This window comes from Salmo trutta, chromosome 39 (assembly GCF_901001165.1).
Source record: "Salmo trutta chromosome 39, fSalTru1.1, whole genome shotgun sequence".
Lineage (NCBI taxonomy): Eukaryota > Metazoa > Chordata > Actinopteri > Salmoniformes > Salmonidae > Salmo > Salmo trutta.
Window position 1 is genome coordinate 24537027 of NC_042995.1, and position 26498 is coordinate 24563524.

General features: G+C 41.0%; 1 protein-coding gene across 2 annotated transcripts; it reads right to left on the reverse strand.

Moving 5' to 3' along the window:
* Nucleotides 1-1197: 1197 nt before the first annotated feature.
* Nucleotides 1198-26291, reverse strand: ankrd10a (ankyrin repeat domain 10a). 2 transcript variants are annotated; one of them, XM_029740543.1, is made up of 6 exons: nucleotides 25876-26291; nucleotides 19367-19519; nucleotides 16885-16976; nucleotides 5540-5784; nucleotides 5206-5289; nucleotides 1198-1884 (listed from the first exon to the last, which is right to left on the reverse strand). In XM_029740543.1, exons 1-6 carry the CDS (start codon nucleotides 26164-26166, stop codon nucleotides 1418-1420), a joined length of 1332 nt encoding a protein of 443 aa, XP_029596403.1. In that variant the 5' UTR covers nucleotides 26167-26291; the 3' UTR covers nucleotides 1198-1417. The 2 variants fall into 2 exon arrangements, with proteins under 2 accessions (XP_029596403.1, XP_029596402.1); XM_029740542.1 differs by having other exon boundaries at nucleotides 1198-1887.
* Between the last annotated feature and the right edge of the window lie 207 nt (nucleotides 26292-26498).

Consider the following 26498-nt stretch of genomic DNA (forward strand, 5'->3'; position numbering starts at 1 on the left):
GGCTTGGGGGAACAAAAACATCGATATTTTGGGTCCATGGCCAGGAAACTCCCCAGGCCTTAATCCCATTGAGAACTTGTGGTCAATCCTCAAGAGGCGGGTGGACAAACAAAAACCCACAAATTCTGACAAACTCCAAGCATTGATTATGCAAGAATGGGCTGCCATCAGTCAGGATGTGGCCCAGAAGTTAATTGACAGCATGCCAGGGGGATTGCAGGTGTCTTGATAAAGAAGGGCCAACACGGCAAATATTGACTCTTTGCATCAACTTCATGTTAATTATCAATAAAAGCCTTTGACACTTATGAAATGCTTGTAATTATACTTCAGTATTCCATAGTAACATCTGACAAAAATGTCTAGACACTGAAGCAGCAAACTTTGTGGAAATTAATATTTGTGTCATTCTCAAAACATTTAGCCACAACTGTATATCCACAGTAAAACAAGTCCTATATCGACATAACCTGAAAGGCCACTCAGCAAGGAAGAAGTCACTGCTCCAAAACCGCCATAAAAAAATAGAACTGTTTGGCCGTAATGACCATCATTATGTTCGGAGGAAAAAGGGGGAGGCTTGCAAGCCGAAGAACACCATCCCAACAGTGAAGCACAGGGGTGGCAGCATCATGTTGTGGGGGTGCTTTGCTGCAGGAGGGACTGGTGCACTTCACAAAATAGATGGCATCATGAGGATGGAAAATTATGTTGATATATTGAAGCAACATCTCAAGACATCAGTCAGGAAGTTAAAGCTTGGTCGCAAATAGGTCTTCCAAATGGACAATGACCGCAAGCATACTTCCAAAGTTGTGGCAAAATGGCTTAAGGACAACAAAGTAAAGGTATTGGAGTGGCCATCACAAAGCCCTGACCTCAATCCCATAGAAAATTTGTGGGCAGACCTGGGGCCAGAATTCACCTAACTTATTATGGGAAGCTTGTGGAAGGCTAGCTGAAACGTTTGACCCAAGGTAAACAATTTAAAGGCAATGCTACCAAATACTAATTGAGAGTATGTAAACTTCTGACCCACTGGGAATGTGATGAAAGAAATAAAAGCTGAAATCATTCTCTCTAGTATTATTCTGACATTTCACATTCTTAAAATAAAGTGATCCTAACTGACCCAAGACAGCGAATTTTTACTAGGATTAAATGTCAGGAATTGTGAAAAAACTGAGTTTAAATGTATTTGGCTAAGGTGTATGTAAACTTCCGACTTCAACTGTACTTGTTCCCTTTGGTAGATGGGCCAAAGTGTCTCTTTCTCCTCTCCATCCCCAGTGCAACAACGATGTTATGGTAACCATTAGGTTTTAAGGCAGGCTAGCGGCTCTAGGCAAAGTTGCGTCATTGCTGGGGCAGGTAGATAGACTGACTACTTACTTGGGAAGGGCCAGCCTCCCCCGATTTAGGATCCGTGGTAGAGGTGCATGTCACTGAGCACGGCCTGGTCGTAACACTGCTCCACGCACACCGAGCTGCTGTGCTCTTCAGCCAGGTCCTCTGCCGTGTCCCCAAAGCCATGGTAATGTCCGTAGTGCAGGGTGTCCCCCAGGTCGCTGGCCATGGCCTCCCAGGAGGGCCGGTGGGACACGCAGCTGCTGGGGCTTCCCGTCAGGTGTAGTGAACCGCACATCTCGTGGGCTGAACGCTGCCGGGTCTCCTCCGCCTCCTGATTACCTAGCCGTGATGACGACAGTCCGTTTTCAGTGGAAGTAGCCAAGGCCGGCAGTCCCCATGACGTGGAGAAGCCGGTTGACAGCACAGCAGGATTGTCCCCACTGAGGTGTTTTGGCATGTGGCCATTGGTGGAGATGGCACCGTTCTGTGGCCCACTGTTGCCATTCGTCTGACCCGTGGTGGCTTTGGGGTCATCTGCTGTTGAAAAAAAGACATGACTTGTCATATTCAAATGTTGGATGGCACATAGATGGAACACACTTGGCAGGTTAATGAACAGGATTTGGGAGCAACTCTCCAAACACATAAATACGAGGTAAGCATCTTGATTTTGTTTTGCAAACACGTCCTTGTCCGATTCTCATGATACGTTTACAAAAATAAACCTTTGAATATGACCCAGACAATTACTTACCCTAGACAGATGATTTCAATGTAATTAAATGCCTATGAAATTTCATCACGTCAAGGTCATCAAAAAGGTTAATAAAAATATGACTTTCGAGTATACATTCTCTATCGATGTGCCTTTCAAACACATGACAATGTACCAGAAATACATACCCCTGGCCAAACTAGATTTGTACTTACAAGGATTAATCATAATAGATACACTAACATAACATTAATAGAACTGTCAGAATCAGAAAAAATCTAGGCGTACTATAAACATTGGTAATTATTTCTATAATGTACAGTTGAAAGATACTGTGTCAGATTAATCACTACCATACCATGCAAATACAATTGAGAATGTATTATTTGCTAAGGTTTGTCAAATACAGTGGCACAGCACAAATCCTTAATTAGCCTATTATACAATGCAGTCCATATTGTGTTTCATTGAACTGATTAAACCACAAATGGCCAATTTTATAGTACAAACAAGTTCATTTCTCATCGCTTCCCTTTGAAATTTAGAATCAGTCAGGGGAGTAAGAAGTCTACCCTTTGGCTCTTAAAGGATTTACAAGGAGTTAAACCAAAGCACCAGCTTGTATCTCATTCTCTTAATTTTCTTTAGATCAAACAGGGTATGGGACAAGGTTATTATAGTTGTGATTTTGTATTAGTTTCTATTAGTTATTAAAATGTTATTTGAAATTCAGTTATGATTTTATAAAACTATCTATTTTGTTTTTGTATTATTTAGTTTCAGTGTTACGGACAGAAAGTAGCCCATGTGTGGGAAGCTAGGATCCATTTATGTGTTGTTGGCCTTTTATTGTTTTTTGGGGATTTTCACATCTTGCCACTGGGGGCAGTAATACAAGCTGAAGGTCAGGTAATAGGTTTGGCTATGTTTAAAGGAACTTAATGTGACTTGGATTTAAAAGGATAATCGTCAGTGTCTGACTCAGATTCAGACATTTCTGCCACACACCGTTTATAGTCATGACCAGCTCTGGTGGTTCTTGTTCATGGGTATTCTCTTGCCTGTTTGGAAAGCTTGATAGCTATGTTCGCCCCGTTGTCAGTTACGAGTAGGCTCTTCTCCTCTGGTATGTCCTATACGTCCAATGTGCAGTCAATTACCACTCCGGTGTGTGGATGTTAAATCCAAGAGGCTGAGCAACACGTGGTGTCTTGTTAGAGGGGTGATAGAAGCAGGCTGATATGCACATAAACAAAGCAGTCAGTCCTTTCTTGCTCCAGCAGTCTACACAAAGGGTTGCTTTTCATGCCTCTTTTAGAATGTCCTTAACTTTATGGGTTGCTGTATCCATTTGCAAAGCAATCAACACGTTTACTCTAGCATTGGCAGGAGTTTTAAATTTGGGATCAAGTTCCACTGGGCAAAGACGTCAATTCAGCATCTATTCCACACTGGCGTGGAAACAACATTGATTCAACCAATGTATGCCCAGTGGGGCATTTGGTTGAATTGTCTGAGGGCTGGTTCATCGCACAGTCTTGTGGACTTGCCCGACTGGATGAATAAATTAACCAGTGCTGCTTTTATAATTCTTTTACACATTTGAATGAGGTTTCCATGTTTCTGCTCTTTTCATTTAAACTACTAGTTTTTTGTCCTAACGTTGATGTGCAGCTACTTGTAGCTTCTGGCTGTCTCGCCTTGTCTTTAGCCTGAAATTGTATGATTCTTTGTGGGCACTGTTCAGATTAACTTTGAGATTGGTTGGGATTTCCCTTTTACCTCTGTTCCATACACACTGCTGACACTATAATACATGGTCCTTTCCAGAAATGTACTCAAAACAATCCCATACAGCGCTTTACCTTTTGCTGCCACCATTGCTCACCCTCAGATTTCTTCCCAGTTAGGTTGTGATAGTGATGCACAAGCTAGGCCTAGTTGAAACATAGCCATCTACTGGCAGCATCTTTCCACCACGCTCTTAACCCGGAAGCCAGCTGCACCAATGTGTCAGAGGAAACACCATTCAACTCACGACTGAAGTCAGCCTGCAGGCGGCCGGCCCGCCATAAGGAGTCGCTAGAGCGCAATGAGCCAAGTAAAGCCCCCCCGGCTAAACCCTTCCCTAACCTAGACAACGCTAGGCCAATTGTGCACCGCCCTATTGGCCTCCCGTTCATGGCCGCTTGTGACATAGCCTGGGATCGAATCCGGGTCTGTAGTGATGCCTCAAGCACTGCGATGCAGTGCTTTAGACTGCTGCGCCACTTGGAGGACAATGGTTTTTATTTTAATTCGTTATACAGTCAAAGATAGAAAAATACTGAAACTAAATGTTCATTATTTTAACAAAAATTTGAAAAACAATTTTGTTTTGTTTACTATAATAACCTCGGTATTGAAAGAAGGGAATATGTAGGGGACGAACTTGGAATAACACTTATACCATGTAATCAGTCAAAATGTACTTTCATAAACACCCCCTTTCAAGAAAACCTTAATCTACAGGATACATTCATTTTGCTGTTGCCAAAGCATAAATGGCACACAGGGATGTGGATATAGTCATATTTTTTCTACACAGGATTCGACTAGGGCATAACCAAATTGTGGATGACAGACGGTTGTGAAAAACAAATGTCATTTGTTGAGGTTCATTCACATAGGCCTCCACAAAATGGTAGTTATCAAAAACAAGGGAAATCATTCAAACTGAACAGTAAGGAAAGGGCATTTGGGTACACACGGAATGGGAAAATGCATTAATGATTCCATGCATAAAATATGCATGTCTGGATTTGTGTGCATTCCTACATCTTGAATATTAATGTGCCAGAAATGCAGAAGGTGTAGGATGAGCTGCTCAGGGATAGTGAAAGTTAACATTGACATTACTAGAAGCTTAATACATTTCCCGAACCATTGAACATTTTCAGATGCCTTGATCTTGACAAGATATTAAAGTTAAGACCATAACAACCTAGCTTATACAAACACATGATTCAGAGAGTGAAACTGGCTTTTTAAGAAATGCCACTACAAATAGGCGCAGGAGTTAGTGCAGCAGCATAGGATCTGCATGGAGACCACAGTAGAGATATCCAGCTCTTTCGGGGCTGTGGAGGGGCCAGTCCCACCTGAGACGGGGTCTGCAGACTCCATATACATGGTCTCCAGCTCCTCCCCGCAGCCATGCTGCATCCACTTGGGCAGGTCCACACCTGAGGGAGGACGGACAGACAGAGCTGAATTAGACATAGTTAAGGACCTACTATAAGAATGTCTACAGATCAAATTTTGTTCTCATATGGTATCTAGAAGAGTTGCCGCCCACTGACATGCCAGGCAATTACATTTTTGTAATAGCTAGAAAGATAGTCCAACGGATTCATATCGAATCAGCACATTGGCAAAGAAACGCACACATTTGAACATTTCGCAGGCCCTGCAACAGACTAGATAGGCCCCTACCGTCTCTTCTGGCCTTCTTGATGTGATTGGGCTCCACGCCGTCCAGAAGCCTCTTTCTATTGGCCAGCCCATTGAGGAGACCCTGGCTTTGGCTGAGCGAGTGGTGGCCGTTTAGCACCCCGTTGGAGTGGAAACCATTGAACTGGTTGAGGTGGTTTTGAGCGTTGGAGAGCAGCTGGGCGCACTCCCAGAAGCCCTGGGCGTGGGCCAGGTCTGCCGCCGTCAAGCCATTAGCGTTCCTTAAACTGCCCGGTGAGATGGGACTGAAGTTAGGAACTTTCGCAAGCACGTACAAGACAAGTCACACAGCCCCCTCTATATCCAACCCTGTCAGCTCTACTTCTGCTATCATTCTACAGATTATTGCACTGACTCAGTTACACTGAAACTGATCCAATTCTTATCCTGAAATAACAAAACAAAAATAGACGAAGGATGGTAGAAACCAACACTGCAGTAAGAGATGATTAACGTCCATCTATGGGTAGCATTAAACATGATAATCCAGGAAAGAATGACTTTTCGTAGTAGTTCAGTAGATGGAGTAGGTCCAGCTAGACAGAAGTGGACCAGAGCTTCAACTGCAAAGTAATCCAAAAGTGAGGTTTTAGAGAATGCAGTCCCAAAAAGATAGAATTGTAGAAACTGGTCAAAAAAGTGTTCCGTTTACATATTTTCTGGATAGCAAGGTAGACTGCATAGAATGTCACATCATGTAGACAGAGCATCTTAGTTGTTTATAAGGATTCAAAGATGTAGCATTTCTCTGCTTTGAAACTCAGTACAATACTCGGTTGTCGTAATTAATCATTCATTGACGCCATGGTAAGAAGAGTTAACACACGTAAGAAAACTATCCTTTTAAACAGACTTGAGAATGTAGGCTACTGCAACAACCTATTGGTGCTGGTTGACTGAACTACCAGTTAAAATAGAAGTCAACATTTATCTGGGCCCTACCAATAACTTATGTTCAAATAGTCTTGCCAAGAGGATGTCAACAAGCTCCACAAAGTCCAGATCTTCATGATGTGGTTGATGACGGAAAAATATGATAATTTGCAGAGTAAATAAGAGTGGGATCCATCTAGAAAGTGAAGACCCTGTGTGGTGTCTCTTTATTATAGACATTAGAGAAGCCAAGATCGTCAAGCTTTCTGGATATGGACAGGAGAATGTTCAAGTGAAAGGCCCTGCCGGAATGTAGATCTGCGTCAAAGCCATGATCCTAGATGGTATTTCAGGCATTGAATAGGCCTAGAAGTTCAGTCCATATTCATAGGAGGTTATATATTCAGAATGTCTAAGCAGGAACAGAGAAGACCAAAAGAATGTTTAATTGAAGTCAAGGAACTGTATTCCTTCCCCCTAAATGGATAATGTGAAAGTAGTAAGGCTGTGTTAACACAAGCAGCCCAATACAGATTTCTTTTCCCCCATAATTGGGTTGCCTGTGTAAACACAGCCTGAGACACACAGCCTGAGACACACAGGAAAGGCATGTTGGCCAAGTGACTGTTTGGAATGGACACAGCATCAACATGGATTGTAGCATCCTCACCTTAGACCTGACCATCTCCCACTGCAGTGTGAGCTAATCCTGGTCCGAATTCATGAATGAACAAAACCCTTTAATTAGTCTCGTAACTCACTTGTATGATGGGCTTCACAATACTATTCATTGAAGAAATCATGTCAAAGTGCATGTCACTAGTATGGGTTGTCTGTACCACAATACATCAAGATGTTCAGAAATCTAATTAAATATTTGTATATTTTTAATATAACTGGTTGAAAAAGTAGAAGATATTACTTGAACGTTATCTTGTCATTTAAGAAAATATGTTCTGAGAAGAAACTGACTAAAATACCCTTGTTTTAGTGATGGGAAGAAAATAAAAATCGATTTAGTTATCGGAAATTATTTTTGACGATATTTCGTATGGTATCAAATTTGACAATATTGCAATATTATTTGTGCGCTAGTTGGCTGTACCTGCGCCAAAACGGCATAGCTTGTTCTTTTTTTTAAAAAGGGAGCCAATTTGTTATTAGCACTTTTATTTGTAAGACTGATCAAAATAAATTCTCAAAGCTATCCTGTTCCTCTGCAGCAGACATATGGTGAGCAATATGTTTGGAACATCGAATCGCAATAAATATTTTTTTTTATCACAGTATCGAATTGCAATACATACAGAATCATGAGAATTATAATACATATCGTATCGGCACTTAAGTATCGTTATAATATCGTATTGTGAGATCCCTGGCAATTCCCAGCTCTACTTGGTTTCAGTGTAAACAAAATGTTTAGAGTACATTTTCCATCTGACCTAAACTGTTCCTTTGGCCCCATCTACCTCATATTTAAGAGAGGTTTTTGGCTACATTACAATATACAGTGCATTCTGGAAAATATTCAGACCCCTTGACTTATTCCACATTTTGTTACGTCACAGCCGTATTCTAAAATAGGTTGAATAGATTTTCTCAATCTACACACAACCTATAATAACAAAGCATAAGCAGTTTCAGAATTTGTTTAAATGCATTACAAATAAAACAAATACCTTATTTACTTAAGTATTCAGACCCTTTGCTATGAGACTCGTGCATCCTGTTTCCATTGATCGTACTTGATGTTTCTACAACTTGATTGGAGTCCACCTATGGTAAATTAAATTGATTTGACATGATTTGGAAAGGCACACACTTGTCTATATAAAGGTCACACAGTGGACAGTGCACGTCAGAGCAAAAACCAAGTCATGGGGTCGAAGGAATTGTCCGTAGAGCTCCGAGACAGGATTGTGTCGAAGCACAGATCTGGGGAAGGGTACCAAAACATTTCTGCAGCATTGAAGGTCCCCAAGAACACAGTGGCCTCCATCATTCTTAAATGGAAGAAGTTTAGAACCACCAAGACTCTCCCAGAGCTGGCTGCCCAGCCAAACTGAGCAATCTGGGAAGAAGGGTCTTGGTCAGGGAGGTGACCAAGAACCTGATGGTCACTGACAGAGCTCCAGAGTTCCTCTGTGGAGATGGTTGTCCTTCTGGAAGGTTCTCACATCTCTGCAGCACTCCACCAAATCAGGCCTTTATGGTAGAGTGGCAAGACAGAAGCCACTCAGTAAAAGGCACATGACAGCCCCCTTGGAGTTTGCCAAAAGGCACCTAAAAGACTCAGATCATAAGAAACAAGATTCTCTGGTCTGATGAAACCAAGATGGAACTCTTTGGCCTGAATACCAAGCGTCACGTCTGGAGGAAACCTGGCACCATCCCTACGGTGAAGCGTGGTGGCAGCATCAAGCTGTGGGGATTTTTTTCAGGGACTGGGAAGCTAGTCAGGATCGAGGGAAAGATGAACGGCGCAATGTACAGAGATCCTTGATGAAAACCTGCTCTAGAGTGCTCAGTACCTCAGAAGGTGAACCTTCGCCCCCAGTCTAACAGGACAATGACCTTAAGCACACAGCCAAGAGAATGCAGCAGTGGCTTTGGGACAAGTATCTGAGTGGCCCAGGCAGAGCCCAAACTTGAACCCGATCTATCATCTCTGGAGAGACCTGAAAATAGCTGTGCAGCGACACTCCCCATCCAACCTGACAGAGCTTGAGAGGATCTGCAGAGAAGAATGGGAGAAACTCCCCAAATACAGTTTGCCAAGCTTGTAGCATCATACCCAAGATTACTCGAGGCTGTATTCCTGCCAAAGGTGCTTCAACAAAGTACTGAATTCTTATGTAAATGTGATATCAGTTTATTTTTTAATACATTTGCAAAAGTGTCTATAAACCTATTTTTGCTTTGTCATAATGGTGTACTGTGTGTAGATTGATAAACTTTCATCCATTTTAGAATAAGGCTGTAACATAACAAAATGTAGGAAAAGTCAAGGGGTCTGAATACTTTCAGAATGCACTGTATTTTCCACAGGTGGTAAATGTCAAACTTGTTTGGCATCAGAAGGGTTGGCACTCAGAGGGCTGTGGGCAGAACATTGGTTCTGGCAGGGACATTCTGCTGCTGGCGATAGCTTCTGTAATTACATTGAAATTAGGGAATGTTAAGACACTGTCTCCCAACACTGCAGCATCAGTCAATTGTACAGGGTTGCTCATTATAGCAGCCTATATCAATGTCGAACAGAATTTTGGGTGCATTGCAACAAAGGCACTTTATATTGAGCCCTTTGTTAGCGTGTTTTTTTTCTTCTCAAAACTATACTACCAGACGATTACAAGCACACTGCACATGCGTACTATAATGAGCTTGATTGCAACGAAAAACCAACAAGAATAAACTAGTGATTTAGCTGCTCTTCCGTTGATACCAGACAGCTGTAACTTTTGTTGTCCAGGTTCTCTATTCCCACCCCTCAACGAAATAATGACCTATCAGGAGCATCGGAAACCATAAGCCTGATGAATTTAAAATACTTAAGAATATAGGAGAAGGTGTAGTATACTTCATTCAAACATTTCATCTTAAAATGGCAAATAATGCGTGCCATTTGAAATAACTTTACTATTTTCATTTGATAAATTAAGATATGTAACTCATCATGATTGACTTGATTTAGTTACATATTTCAAATATGGACAGTGCAGGGATATCCCCCCCCCAGTCTTGATAAGAAATTATCTTTATTAGTTTGTAAAGACAAATTGTAATTAATGGATTACATAAATTGGAAATGAAAAATTTGCATGAGAGCACCAAAATTTGTTTTCCATTAGTATGTAGGGTAAATTACCACAGCAGATTTGCCATGGTAAATTAGGAAATACTTTATTTCAGTTGTACGGAATGATTGTCAAATTGATAAATCGCTTTTAGGATTAATTAGGATTCATTTTTCCCCGATGATAATAACCAGAGGTCGAAAGTCTTAAAATGTTGGCTGCAATCAGGACTAAAATAACCTTGGCATCTACTTTAGGGAGTAGTAAAATCGGTGGCCAATGATGGTTGTAAATAAGATCAGCTGTGCAGGAGATAATCTTGTGTTAGTACGCTGACCAACGTTCATTGAAATAGGCCCTACAGGTCTTATGTGACATTAATTTGGTCATTAATACTACTTATGGAGATTGATCATTTATGAATTCAGACAAATGCAACATAGGCCTAAGCTCTACTTTATTCCTCATCACTTGTATAACAAGCTCAAATAATGTAGTAAAATAAACAGCAAAATGCAATGAATTGTAAGTTAGAATTTCAAGTGCACAATCACATTACAAATTAAATGAACAGATTATTTGCATACAGCTATTTCCCCAGTATACCCCAGCTACCCTTTACTTACAAATAAAATGTTTCCAAACATGATCCGATTTTCTTTTTAACTGCCTCATAACAGACATTACTTAGTATTGGGGAGTCACCTGGAGAGTCGCTCTCAATGCCAGGCAACCTGCAAGGAAGAACCCTAACCCAACACCTTTGAACGGTCTGCTCATCTATTTTCCAATCAGTTCACCTATTTGCGATCAGTTGAATGGAGGTTGGTTGTAACCAAATCCATAGAGCCTAATAAAAATCACAGTTAGGAAAGCACCATTTTGGCTCTGTCCAAAAAAAAAATAAGAAAAAAAAAAGATTTTTTTTATCATGTTTGTTTGGGCTTTCTTTCACCGTGGAAAGAATAGGACTACTGTTTTGCCTTGCACCACTAACATCCGGATACCAGGGGTCCATGAAAACAGACCAATATAGCAACAGTGTTTGCTATTAATAGAGAAGTCTGTGTATGCAATATCCTATGATGGACTTGGGCCTGGTGCACATTGTATGTATGCCAGTGGCTACTGTTGTTATTTAGTCTGATTATAAAATAATGAACAAGATGCTTATCAGGCTTCTTGTAAACAAGGATTGATCTTTTTCTAATGACATTGATTGAGTCTATGGGATTTATACCCTGTCAAGACTGGGTATTAAAATTAGGCTTACTTCTCTTGTCTGGCATTGAGAGTAAGACCTGTAACAAAAGTTGCTAAATGCATACTAATGACTCAATTGGACTGCATTCTGCACCATTTCTGATTTGTAAATCCTGAGCTTGACCAATAATCCTATGGTTAGTTAGCAAGTATCTGAATAAAATTAGATTAACAATTAGGTAAACTAAACATGCAGGTCTAGACATGACTATCATGACTGCTATCCTAGCATTAAAACCAATCACTGCAAGAAATACCTTGACAGTTTGCCAGTGTGTAGAAACCAAGCGATAGAGAGAACACTCAATGCCACAACTGTAAGATGTTCGCTGTAGCACTTGTGGCAGATTCTGCAGTGCCTATTTGGAATGCTCCCTCTTTCTGGGATTACTTGAGAAATTCAAGTTCAAATTCAATAGCTGCAAAACATCGAAACGTGCAGGGGATTTGTTTTTTAGTGACAGTACAATTTTTTTGCAATCAATTCTTAGACGGCCATTTAGCAAATGATTTCAAAAAGATCTAAATCAAATATATTAACATTCAAAACAGTGAAACAATCCTACATAAAACATGGAAACATTAATGAATCATTGTTATGCTGTAACAAGTAAGCAACCTAAACTCACACAGGAACTGCTGTCCTAACATATCTCTCTATTTTCACCCCTTCACTGACTGCCCCACTAAATTCAGGAACCTGAAAGCTCATGATGTAGAAAAATATAATAATATAGCAGTCACTTAACTGTATATGTATACATTTCAGGACTATGCATTTGGTTTCTCTTGAAAATGTATCTTTAAATTAATGAGTAATTTTTGCAAAGACATGGAAGTTAAAAAGTCTAGTCAAAATCTGGTAATTACGGCACTTGGAGGATTGTTAATAAATTGACAAGAAATGACCAAAAAAACTACTGCTCTATGTCCAGGTGAATCTGGCAGTATAAATAATGGAAAGTAAGACAATGGAAAGAATTGGAAAATGGAAGCAGAATAGGAACGCATGGGGTAGTTAATAATAAAATATAAATAAACATTTGATGGGTACTTATATTTGTCCTGTTTCACATATGCACAAGTGTGTATTATACGCATGGAACTGAAATGTGTTTTTTGCATATCCCAACTTCCCCTGAGACAACCTTGGAGAATAAGGTCACAGCCAGAGTCAGCCATTATCAACTGCAACCCTGGAGCAATTAGGGCTGAGTGACTTGCTCAAGGGCACGTTGATATGTTTCACCTTGGGAATTGAACTAGCAACCTTTCGGTTACTGGCCCAACGCTCTAACAGCTAGGCTACCTACAGCCCGGTGATCAAGGCATTGGCACATAACTTGATTTCGGAAAAGTATATGCAAGAATGTGGAACAACGTAGAGGCCTTCGATTATTCTATGCAAAACAATTGCTCACATTTACCTCCAGAGTTATACAGCAAGTAACTGCATGCTTTTCATGATCAGTAAACATCAATTGATGATGTATTTTCAGATACGCAAGGGTAGCCTATCCATTTGGAATGTAACTCGCTAAGTAACGTGTCATTTAGCTTGCTTTATCAGAGATTAGGCTTTGGAAAGAGCTTGACATTGGCAAGTCCTCGTCTTAGTAAAGTTGTCAGTCGGACTACTGTCATCACCACTATAGATTGCAAGCAAATCAAACAATATTTGGATATAACCAGATAGTTTATCCCCTGAAGTTAGCTTGTTAACTAGCCATATTGACGTGATCTGTTGTTACCTAGCCAATTTAATGTGGTCCATCATTAAATGAAGCCTATGATGTCTGTCAGCAGCTTTCACGATTAACACTTAAAAACAATGTTGAAAAGGGGATAATGTTAGCTAACTAAGCTAGGTAGGCCTACATTGCTTGGATAAAAATGTACATTAAGTCTAGTCAACTGTACAACGTTTCTACCAGTAGCTTGCAAAGTAAACATGATCAGCAAACAGTAAATCTGCAAAAGCGTCCTTCTGCTTGACAGGCTGAACCCATAAAGGATGGGAAATGAACCTAAACCCTGTCAGGTATAGTTCACTTTTATTTTATAAAATCACTCAAATATCCAATTAATGGTGGCCAATATTGAGAGATATCGTAAGGCCACCCTCACGTATCTGAAATGACATGATAAATGGATGTTTACTGATCTTTTAAAGCATGCCATTACTTTCTGTACAACTATGATGGAGCTAAATGTGAGCAATTGTTTTGCACGGAATAATCAGAAATTGTAGTTCTGACTATGCTCTTCAAGAGGTGATGATATTACAACCAAATAGTTCACATTTATTTAACAATCCCTTGAAAACGTCACGCAGTTGTCAGTGGTTTTAGCAGAGCTTGGAGTCTTCTGGCCCGCCAGCAGGCAAATCTAATCCTCATTGTGATGTTTTTTGATAATGGCATCTTCAAGATGTATAGTTGTTCAAGCTATGTTTTCAGGTATGGCTGAGGAGGGTGTTCTAAAAAAAATTGAATGGCTTAATTTGGGTAAGGAATGTTAAGGTTTGTTCTGCTCAGAATGTTCTATTTGGCGTTACGATTTATTTTAAGAGAAAAACTGAGTAATCATGTGGTCTAGGACAGAGTCATCCTACCACAAAAAAGCTCCTTATAAAGTTCAACGTTAAACCCACGATTTGGAGAGATGTCCAATAAGATCAATACGAACGGTCTCTCCATGGACACAACGTCGAATGAATTGTGAACAAGTAAAAATCTGCCTTCACCTAATCTCCAGGCTTTGAACGAGAATAAATATAACAAGGACATAACATTTAATAATTGTTCCATGGTGGCTTTGGTTGGTACGTGTTATTTTTGAAGTCATGATAAGGGATTCAAGAGAAATCAAAAGTTTCCATCTTTTGTAAGACACTACAGTCCTGATTGAGTGTGGTGAGGAAGGACACACTTTTGAGAGACATTACTTAAAACCTCAACTCTTAATTGAGCCAAAGTTGGAGGCAATATCAACTCTGAGGTATAAACAGTTGAATAGTCTGTTTTTCATGGAAGCCGCTAATCCAGTATTTTGGTTCACTTGGCTTGGGGAAGTCAATACAGAGGCATTGACCATTAAAATTAGAACCAATCCCTGCTACAGAAATGAATTTAGGTTTGCCAGGCTTTTGAGTTCTTATCTTATGGCCATATTGAAAATTGGTGGATGTGGAATAAATATTGGATTTAAGGTTCTCGTATTGTGCCAATTTAAGTTACTTTAAAAGGAATTACCATGGATCTTTAATTTAAGATATTTTCAATTCTCTCAAACTAATGTTGAGAGGATAATGTCAGATGTCATCTTCTTGAGTGACTGCGAATTAAAATAGTCTACGAAACATGAGCTTCCTTCACTTTACTAGTCACTATACATTTTACCTAAACTTTTCACTAACATAACTAAAATACTAGATCTTAGTAGCTGTCAAAGGCATGAAAAAGCATGGGTAATACATAATGCTATAAATATACACAGATGCAGACTACTAAGAGTTATATTATGACTTGTACCACATTTCTTACAAATCATTTTTCATTGATTGTTTTGGAAGGAAACATGGACCAAATGCACATTTCCTCATTTTCAATTCTTTCATGATTAAATAATCCTTGTGGAGATTTGTGAAATTGTGACAAAAACATGACAAGGAAGTGAAATCGTCATTGTGACTAATGGGCTTGACTGTGAAACTTGACAGTAAATGCGGTCAAATCAATAAGGCGAGGTGTCCAGGTACAATGCTTGTTATCAAGCTTACAAAATACTCAACACTTAAGGTGGGGTATGCCCTTCTTAACACTGCATTCCTTAATACCAGCATACGTACTAAATTAGTACAGGGCCTAATTGTTTGCGGCAGCTACAAGTTCATGCGTCTACACTAATGAAAAGTATCCGATAAGATGCAGATTAAAAAAACTCGACATGACAACTGAATAAATTCAAAAGACACCAAAGTAAACACTTACACTTCAACATTCACCTTCTGCTACCATTTCTGCCAAGCCGTCACCGGATACAGTTTGACACATACGTTTGATAAATCCAACGTATGAACCACACAGAACGCACTGCAACGCTGCGTTCCACTGGAAATGAATGTACTTCTGGTGTACCAAAATGCACTGACGGGATTGGTGTGATCGAGGCGTTAGGCCTAGGTTAAGTTAAGATATCACATACCACTGTAGTTCCGTAACACTACATATATGCTATAGTTTTGTTGTCACATCCCTCACATGGTGAGATAATTATTAGATGGCACTAGCAAGGAGAGGGAGAAATCCAGACTCTGTATAAGCCAGGAGGAAATGTGCATTTGCCCTATGCCCTGCTAAGAGAAGTACATTAACTCTAAATAGTATATTTCTAGTATATATTTAGACATTTTAAATGCATACAGTTAGCATAACCTTACAATATTTAACAGAGTTATAATAAAAGACAATGAAACGTAAACATTGAAATAACCACTACAGCAGCAGACTTATTGATGAGGAACACCACCAACAAACATTCTCCAAAAGTCATGTATCGCACAAACGGCAGTAAACAACTAGGACAAAAAGTCACCTACAATAAGTATGAGAGTGTGGTTGTGGTGGCAGATTTTAATTCAAGACCATAATTTGGAGTGGTTGAAGGATGGCACATGGTAATGATACAGTGCAGCGAGGGAGAGTATTCCTGAGAAGGTTGGGAACTGACTAATTGGCACTGCCATTGCCAACTAAGCTGTTTTTTAATAAATCACACAGAAACAACTTCCTCATCAACCCCTCGGGAAAGGGGCTTTATCATGAGTCACCTTATGGACACAGAGGATTTGGATGTCCCCCACCGAAATGCAAATGCGCTTATGGCGCAGCCTAACAGCCAAATCCTTACAAAGCTCCATTTGCTGCAGAAGCACCCAGAACGAATCATCAGCCAGTTCAGGCCTTTCATTACAGAGCCATCTGGCACCTGTGCTGTGACAATTATGTCAATTAGTAATTTCATTCAAAAAGAGAAGTAGGTCCCTCGTGTCACTCAGAAATGATCAAATGTATTATTAGTTTCTGCCATGTTTGTACTGATTTGGTTCATAAAATAATTTGTTTGAGCAAGCATGCTTATAAAAGACACTATTGGCACAAACATTTTATTCAACACAACCCAGCACAGAAGTGGCACAAAGACAATCATTGAGCAATGCGGGGTGCCAAATTCACGCAGCTAAATTGCCTTGACTTCAAGGGGGGCAGAATGCAGAGTGGAGGCCATCTGGTGGAGTTCCCCTTTTCAACAATAATGTTGTTGCCGTGGTAACAAAGTATTGTATGGTACAGTTTGGTGTAAACGTGCACAGTGAAGTGGGGGACTTACTCCGGTTTAGCACCCTGTATCAAGAGGGCGTTGACACACTCCATACTACCAGCCCGGGCTGCCTTGTGGATAGGGGTCTCACCTACATAGTCCTGGAACAAGACAAGGCAAAAACACATCACTATACAAAGTGATAGACAACACTTTAGATGGATTAACATGCTCTCAACCAGTACAATGGGGAGAATGGAAAAACATTATGGCTTGCAATATATCAATATACAAGGCATTGTTAATACATTTTAGTAATTTAGCTGACGACTTACAGGAGCAATTAGGATTAAGTACCTTGATCAAGGGCACATTCACAGATTTTTCACCTAGTCGGCTCAGGGATTCAAACCAGTGACCTTTCAGTTACTGGCCCAACGCTCTTAACCACTAGGCTACTAACAGTTGAGCACAACAGTTGAGCACAGCTGAAGACAGCAGCAACAGTCCTCCAGAGAGACTAATCACAGAGAGAGGCTGTGAAAAGGTGTCTGCTGCCAACAGAGACAGTGGGCACTGGAGACAGGCGCTGAACTCCTCACCCAGCTCTCCGGCACCCCCTCGAGCCAAGAAGAACTGACACTTTGCACTCTAGCCAGCAAATACGCCTTCCAGCTACCATCCCGTTCTGCTCCATGCAGCCAGAATGTAAGTCAGGCTGCACAATTTCACTGTTAGTGAACCGTTAAGGGTGGTGAAGGGATAAGGGGCTCTGTGTGTATGTATTAGGGATGTAACATTCACTGATAAACATTTTAATCAGGGACAGATGCATAAGATATGATTGCATGGTTCCGCGGACCGCAAACTGATCCAAATTAAGCTTGCGGTGGTCCAAAAATCAACAACTGTTGCTCATTACTTTTTCTACCTTCTGTAAATACCTAATCCTTTGTGACAACTGATGCGTTTTTCACCTTCAGTGTCAAACTAAGCATGTTACTGTGTTGACAGTCATTGATCTACAAGTCATTTTGCATACCGAACAACCCCAGGGAATATCATTAGCCTAGTCAAACTGTGCCCAGCTTAGCGAGCTAACCAATGTGAAGTAGGCGGCCTGTTCCTGATTTTGCACACCTGCGTGGCACCTTCAACATTCAAACACAAAAATGGCTAGATATTAGGCTTTATTAGTTGAGTGACAACCTATGTAATTTGCTAGGTGGTTGTTGTCTATGCACTGTTAAAATTGTTTTAGCACAATAAAAGTAAGCTACCGGAGACAACTCTCAGCTGGCTATACCTGCTGAACGGGGCTTACAATAAAATAAAATATTGTTTTATAGGTTCACCATTAGCAATAGTTTTGGTAGTTTTGCTTTAAACAATCAGGGTATATGGTCATTTTTAGATACACAGGGTAAAGTTGATAATTTCATAACTAGGACAGGAATCACTTGCTGGGTTTTTCACACTCAACAGGTTCCTGTGTGTATCAAAAATGGTCCACCTCCCAAAGGACATCCAGCCAACTTGACACAACTGTGGGAAGCATTGGAGACAACATGGGCCAGCTTTCAACACCTTGTAGAGTCGATGCCCTGACGTGTTGAGGCTGTTCTGAGGGCAAAGAGAGGGGGGGAGGGGGTATAACTCAATACTAGGAAGGTTTTCTTAATGTTTGGTGTATTCAGTATACATCGAATGGAAAATGAATGCGTTTATGTAACAAATATTAGTGCATCGAATCATATCGCAGTAAACGGAATCGTACCGAATCATTTCAAACTAAAACGTATCGTTCCTGAATCATTTCTGAGCCCATGTATCCATATGCGTATCAAATCGTCTTAAAAGGGTACGATGCACATCCCTACTATTTATTTATGTGTGTATGTTTGTTGTAGGGCAGTGTAGCGATGCTCCCCCGTAGCTCTGAGGCATCACAATCTTCTCCTTCTCACCCCGTTACATAGGATCAGACTGCTAAACTTGACCCATAAAACCTCTAAATGTCACAGTGGCGAGAGCCAGGTGGAAAGGATGAAGCAGTGGAGTGTTATGCAATCATGACCTCCTAATCTGAATTCCTGAGCAGAGCTTCCCTGGCTGCTGCTTTTAGGTGCATTTAAAAAAGGTAGTCACAGACAAACAGTAGCAACGGCAGGCCGGGGCAGTCCCTATTTGAGCTGTGGTCATGACACGGCTGCCTGCCTGTTGGCTCAATGGTGTGACTCCTGAGGCCATACATACTCTCTAGTCAAACAGTCTGGTGTGACGTGAAGAGACAGTCTCAGACAAACCGACACACAGCATGAACTATAGCTCTGTCTCCCAGAAAGCCTGATCCCTCCATAGTAGGATAATTCTGGCCTACGTAGGCCACATGGAAAAGATAGACATAGGAGGTTTGACTCACTTTTGCAAACAGGGAATTTACTGAGAGTTTGACACAAACAGGCCTACAAATCATGTAGCTCTTGTAGTCTGTCTTGTTATTTTGTCTATCCAGTCATAAGTGCCATTGTTGTGTAAGACTGAGACCCACCTGTCTGTTGATGTCGGCCCCGGCCTGCAACAGCCACAGCACACACTCTGGGTGGCCTCCAAAAGCCGCGATGTGGGCGGGCGTCTGGGCAAACCTCGTCGTCATGGCGTTCACCTTGCAGCCCACCTGCACCAGGCACATTACACACTCCAACTGTAAAGAAAGTGAGAGTGAGTCAACATACTGTAGTTGACCAATCAAAAGCTTTTCTGTTGAGAGCAGAGTTAATGATTGACAAGAAACACAGCCGTTACGCAAATCACAGTGAGAGTATCACTACAGACTGTTGTATTCAGAGCTCTGTCATTACAGAAACCAAACCACAGCAAAGAAAGTGTGTTTGAGGTAAACCCCAAAGGCACACTAACCAACCAGTGGCATCTTTATTAGGGCATGGACAACACCAGTATCGCAAAATTGTTTTCATACAAAAAATGAAAACACTAAGAACAAACCCTTCCGTGCTTCTACACCTGCATTGCTTGCTGTTTGGGGTTTTAGGCTGGGTTTATGTACAGCACTTTGTGACATCAGCTGATGTAAGAAGGGCTTTAAATACATTTCATTGATTCCGTCCTTTAAAAACCTGCTGTATGTCAGATAGTGTGCTATAGCTTGGAAAATGTGACTCTGGATGACAACATAATTGTTTGTTTCCAACATTAGGGTTGTTTTCCCAAAGCAGTTCAGTACACTTTGTTTCGTTTCTTTGCCGCGATAGTAATGAGTAACGCGATATTGGCATTGTCCCAACCCTAATCTTGTTGGTCTCCACATTTTTTCCCCCTGTATTGAGCTTCTTCTACCGAAGAGGACACCTAAGCCCATATATGGTCACAGCATAGGGGCTTCAACTGCAGTCACTCCCACTGACTGTTATGTTCAGACCAGCCTCTGTGTGGGAAGACTGGGCACACCCAGCCTAAGCAGTTTTGGCGGGAGACACTACTGTTTTCCTGGGAAACAAAGACACTTTAACCCCGCCATATCAAATAATGTTGTCTGGGAGGACCTGTAACCTAATAGCTCTGCAACAAAGACCAGGCCATGAGTCATAGTTGATATTGTACTGAAGTCCCACTTCAAGACAGGGCTTGGTAAATACAGTACATGTAGTTTAAAAACATGATCCAAGCAGCTGTTCAAAATGTGTATGCCTGACTGACTGAACTAAACAATCTCTCTCCTGTCAAATGTGCATCTCTAGATTGAGAAGTGCCGATATGATAAAGATAAAATGAAGATATGATAGTCCGGATGGCCATGCTGTGGACACGGGGCAGAGAAAGCAGCGGTTTCATTGTTTCGGCTTTGGGCACAATAGTAACTAATAACTGCCTCATTCCTTTGCTCTTCTGCCCTGTTCCTTCTCCAACATCTGTGGAACTAGTGTGACCAATTTGGTCGCATATGCGACAAAATAGAGTGTATTTGGAAAGTATTCAGATCCCTTGACTTTTTCCACATTCTGTTACAGCCAAAGCCACTCCTGCGTTGTCTTGGCTGTGTGCTTAGGGTCGTAGTCCTGTTGGAAGATGAACCTTCACTCTGGAGCAGGTTTTCATCAAGGATCTCTCTGTACATTGCTCCGTTCAGCTTTCACTTGATCCTGACTAGTCTGCCAGTCCCTGCCGGTGAAAACATCCCTACAGCATGATCCTGCCCCGACCATGCTTCACTGTAGGGATGGTGCCAGGTTTCCTCCAGCTGTGACACTTGGCATTCAGGCCAAAGAGTTCAATCTTGGTTTCATTACACCAGAGAACCTTGTTTCTCATGGTCCGAGTGTCTTTAGGTTCCTTTTGGCAAACTCCAAGGGGGCTGTCATGTGCCTTTTACTGAGGAGTGGCTTCTGTCTTGCCACTCTACCATAAAGGCCTGATTGGTGGAGTGCTGCAGAGATGAGAACCTTCCAGAAGGACAACCATCTCCACAGAGGAGCTCTGTCAGTGACCGTCGGGTTCTTGGTCACCTCTCTGAGCAAGGCCCTCCTTCTCCGATTGCTCAGTTTGGCCTGGCGGCCAGCTCTAGGAAGAGTCTTGGTGTTTCCAAACGTTTTCCATTTAAGAATGATGGAGGCCACTGTGTTCTTGGAGACCTTCAATGCTGCAGAAATGTTTTGGTACCCTTCCCCAGATCTGTGCCTCGACACAATCCTGTCTCTGAGCTCTACAGACAATTCCTTCGACCTCATGGCTTGGTTTTTGCTCTGACATGCACTGTCAACTGTGGGACCTTATATAAACAGGTGTGTGCCTGTCCAAATCATGTCCAATGAATTGAATTTACCAGAGGTGGAATCCAATCAAGTTGTTGCAATATCAAGGATGATCAATGGAAACAGTATGCACCTGAGCTCAATTTTGAGTCTCCTAGCAAAGGGTCGGAATACTTATTTAAGGTATTTCTGTTTGTTTAATAGATTGGGAAAACTTTAAAAATAATCTGTTTCCGCTTTGTCATTGTGTGTAGAATGAGAAATTAAATTTCATACATTTTAGAATAAGGCTAACATAACAAAATTTGGAAAAAGACAAGGGGTCTGAATACTTTCCCAAGGCACTGTACTTCAAGTATTTTGGCAATTAGGCCCTTTATCTACTTCCTCAGAGTCCGATGAACTTGTGGATACCATTTTTGTCTCTATGTCCAGTATGAAGGAAGTTAGAGGTAGTTTTGCATGCTAGCAGATACCCATAGACTTCCAGTCATTGCACTAGCCAATGTCATTGCACTAGCACAAAACTACCTCTACCTTCCTTCATACTGGAAACAGAGACAGAAAAATGGTAGCCACAAGTTCATCTGACTCTGGGAAAGTAGATAAGGGCCCTCATTGCCAAAATCCCGAACCATCCCTTTAAAAAGATCTGACCCATATCACCAGTGCAATGTTTTTTTCTTCCTGTCGAGGATTGGGGGCATGCATTTTACATTGAGGGAGCTCTATTACGCTGGCTCAGGTTGAACCAAGCAATGGCCCGTCACGTCACTGAGCGAAAGCAGGGAGGGAGGAGCGCCCTTCTCAAATCAAACAGAAATCTGCACCGCTCGGTCATGTTGTCAACAAGGCAGCATGGTGCATCGTCCATAAACATACAACATCTATTGTCCATTAAATAAATGTTTGAAACTACAAAACTAGTTATCATGGGAAAGGCCGATACAGCGGTTTTTTCCAAATCAATCACTTTTCCATATGAAAACTCAGAATCCTACTCATCACTTAATTACGCAGTGGTGGAAAAAGCACCCAATCGTCATAGTTGAGTAAAAGTAAAGAGAACTTCATTAGAAAATGACTCAAGTAAGTCACCCAGTAAAATACTACCTGAGTAAAAGTCTAAAAGTAATTGCTAAAATATACTTTATCAGAAGTAAAAGTATACATTTCAAGTTCCTCATATTAAGCAAACCAGACGGCACCTTATTTTTTTATTTGCGGATAGCCAGGGGCACACTCCAACATAATTTACAAACTAAGCATGTGTTTAGTGAGTCCGCCAGATCAGTCAGTAGGTTAGACCAGGGATGATCTATAGATACATTTAACAAATTAGAGCATTCATGTCCTGCTAAGCATTCAAAATGTAATGAGTACTTTTGGGTGTCAGGGAAAATGTATGGAGTAAAATACATAATTTTCTTTAGGAATGTAGAAGTAATAGTTGTCAAATATAAATAGTAAAGTACAGATACTTAAATACTACTTAAGTCGTTTTTTGTGGTATTTTTAAACCCCTGTAATTATTCCCTTTTGTTTTGAGCAGACTTCACCATAGGCCAGAGCGTGGCACCTGGCTCACCCCCGGGAGGCAGCCCGGTTCTAAAACAAATGCAATCACATTTCACCCGGCTCAAATTCTTCCCACTGGGGTAACACAGCCAGAAAAACGAACCCTTTTATTCATAAACCATGTCACAGGTTCTTCTAAGGCTATTTGCGGGCAAGTTTAACCATTTGTTTTACACATTGTTCAGTCATGTTTGTTACCTCATTAGCTAGCTAACAACCTGGTAACATTACCAGTATATGTTAGACTAAACTCTCCTTCCAGACTCACATTAAGCATCTCCAATCCAAAATTAAATCTAGAATCGGCTTCCTATATCGCAACAAAGCATCCTTCACTCATGCTGCCAAACACACCCTCGTAAAACTGACCATCCTACTGATCCTCGACTTCGGTGACGTCATCTATAAAATAGCCTCCTCTACTCAACAAACTGGATGCAGTCTATCACAGTGCCATCTGTTTTGTCACCAAAGCACCATACACTACCCACCATTGCGTCCTGTACGGTCTCGTTGGTTGGCCCTCGCTTCATACCTTGTCGCCAAACACACTGGCTACAGGTTATCTACAAGTCTCTGCTAGGTAAAGCCCCGCCTTATCTCAGCTCACTGGTCACCATAGCAGCACCCACTCGTAGCATGCGCTCCAGCAGGTATATCTCACTGGTTACCCCCAAAGCCAATTCCTCCTTTGGTCGTCTTACCTTCCAGTTCTCTGCTGCCAATGACTGGAACGAACTGCAAAAATCTCTGAAGCTGGAGACTCATATCTCCCTCACTAGCTTTAAGCACCAGCTGTCAGAGCAGCTCACAGATCACTGCACCTATACATAGCCCATCTGTAAATAGCCCATCTATCTACCTACCTCATCCCCATACTGTATTCATTTATTTATCCTGCTCCTTTGCACCCCAGTATCTCTACTTGCACATTCATCTTCTGCACATCTACCATTCCAGTGTTTAATTGCTATATTGTAATTACTTCGCCACCATGGCCTATTTATTGATTTACCTCATTTACACTCACTGTATATAGACTTTTTGTTTTCTTTTGTTCTACTGTATTATTGACTGTATGTTTTGTTTATTCCATGTGTAACTGTGTTGTTGTGTGTAGAATTGCTACGCTTTATCTTGGCCAGGTCGCAGTTGCAAATGAGAACCTGCTCTCAAATAGCCTACCTGGTTAAATAAAGGCGAAATAAAAATAAATAAAAAATATCCAAACATTTGGGGCACAAAAAGAAAGGACAAGCTTATTCAGGAGATCTATGATTATAGCAATATATAAATGACAGATCTCTTGCATGTTGTCATCAGAAACTTGACATTCTTAAAGAGTCAGTGTAAATGTTCTAGAATGTATTGCAATAGGAAAAGTGTGCTTTTACAGGTTTAACCACATATTACACATCACTTTTTAATTTTAAAATTGTAGCTTTAAAATAAGTGTATTTACACTTAAATATTTTTTTTCTAGGGCACAGCATGTGCTTCAGAAGTAGCTAGAATTCATATAGGCTATATCTCAATCGATACAAATGTAATGTTGCGTTCTTAACTTCTTAAAGTTGTGAGTACCAGTCAAATCAAATCAAATGTATTTATATAGCCCTTCGTACATCAGCTGAAATCTCAAAGTGCTGTACAGAAACCCAGCCTAAAACCCCAAACAGCAAGCAATGCATGTGAAAGAAGCACGGTGGCTGGGAAAAACTCCCTAGGAAAAACTCCTGAGAAAGGCCAAAAACCTAGGAAGAAACCTAGAGAGGAACCAGGCTATGAGGGGTGGCCAGTCCTCTTCTGGCTGTGCCGGGTGGATATTATAACAGAACATGGTCAAGATGTTAAAATGTTCGTAAATGACCAGCATGGTCATTGACAGGCTCCCAGTTGGGAGCCTGTCAGTCCATTTCAATTAAACAAGTCAAGAGTTTGAAAGATATGGGGGGGGGGGATGTACGTAAAATGTTTTAATGGGATATACTTGTAAAACAAAGTTTAAATAAAGCAATGCCAGTCATGCAAGACTTTTGAGAATATGGTTTGTTCCATGAGCACAGCACAGCCTATAAATGTATGCAGCGCAGGTACGTGCAAGTTGTTTCAACTGTAGATATTGTTGGCGGGTTGTTTGCCATTGGCCCATGCACAGCCAATAGAAAACGATGCAGTGCTTTATAAAATATTGGACATTTCCTGAAATAAACTGACAGGAAGGGAAGGCTAGATACTTTCTCGGGAAGACTAACGTCAGCTCTATGGCCCAACAAATACTGACAACTAGGCTTCAACAGCAGCCTGAATGCACTATTAGGACAATCAACGTCGATATTACGTTCACACAACAGTTGCTTTCATGTGTGAACGTATGCACGTTTCACGACGTTAGGTGATAACATTTGATTTCACATTATGGAGATGAACAAACACCTAACAATTAGAAAATATTAGAAAACCTTATGATGAGTGTTAAGATAAATGACGTAAGTCGCTGTTCAGATAGACAGCTTGCTACATTGTAACGTTTTAGATAAAAAATATACATACTTAAATTGTATCAATGTATCGGATTAGCATCACAAATCGGAAAATCTAACTGTCATTTCTTCGAAAATGATAACAGCATTTCTAGCTAGATTTACGCCTGCTAACAATGTGACTGGATGAATCTTCTATCCCTATTGGTTTTAGAATGTTTGCAAGCTACCTTTCCAAAATGTGCTGCCCAATGAATGGGAGTCCAGCCATAGACGGAGTCTTCCGTGATGAGGTCTGCTTGGTTTGTGGTGCACTGAAGAAGCGAACACAAAGCAACAACGTCTCCATCCCTGCACGCCCGGTGGAGAGGGTAACGAATGTTCAGCACCTCGTCGTTTGAAACTCCGGACTCTACGCCGACGGACATTGTTGCGGTACGGTGTATACAGATGTTTGGGAGAAAAGTAGCCGTATCAAGTTGCCTTAGTCGCCAAGAACTTAACCCACTTCGCAGGAACATGCACAAGTGATACACAAAGGAAAGGAAGCGATGAGAGCTCGAGCTTTCAACTTGGCGCGAATCGCAAAACACGGACAGTTTTTTTTTTTCTTGGCTGCTTGGTTCTATCAAAACCCGTCATGGAGTCCTTTGTTAAATCTTCTTCTTTGTCGATGATGTTAAACGGCGGTTAGTATCCAATAAATGTTGCATTACCGCCACCTACTAGACTGGAATATAACTCCCTTAGACGTTGCTTGAGAATTTAAAAAAATTATCAACAAAAACCCTACCATCTAACCCTACACTCACTAAAAACTCACCATCCTACTCAACTGTTTAAATCAATTTAG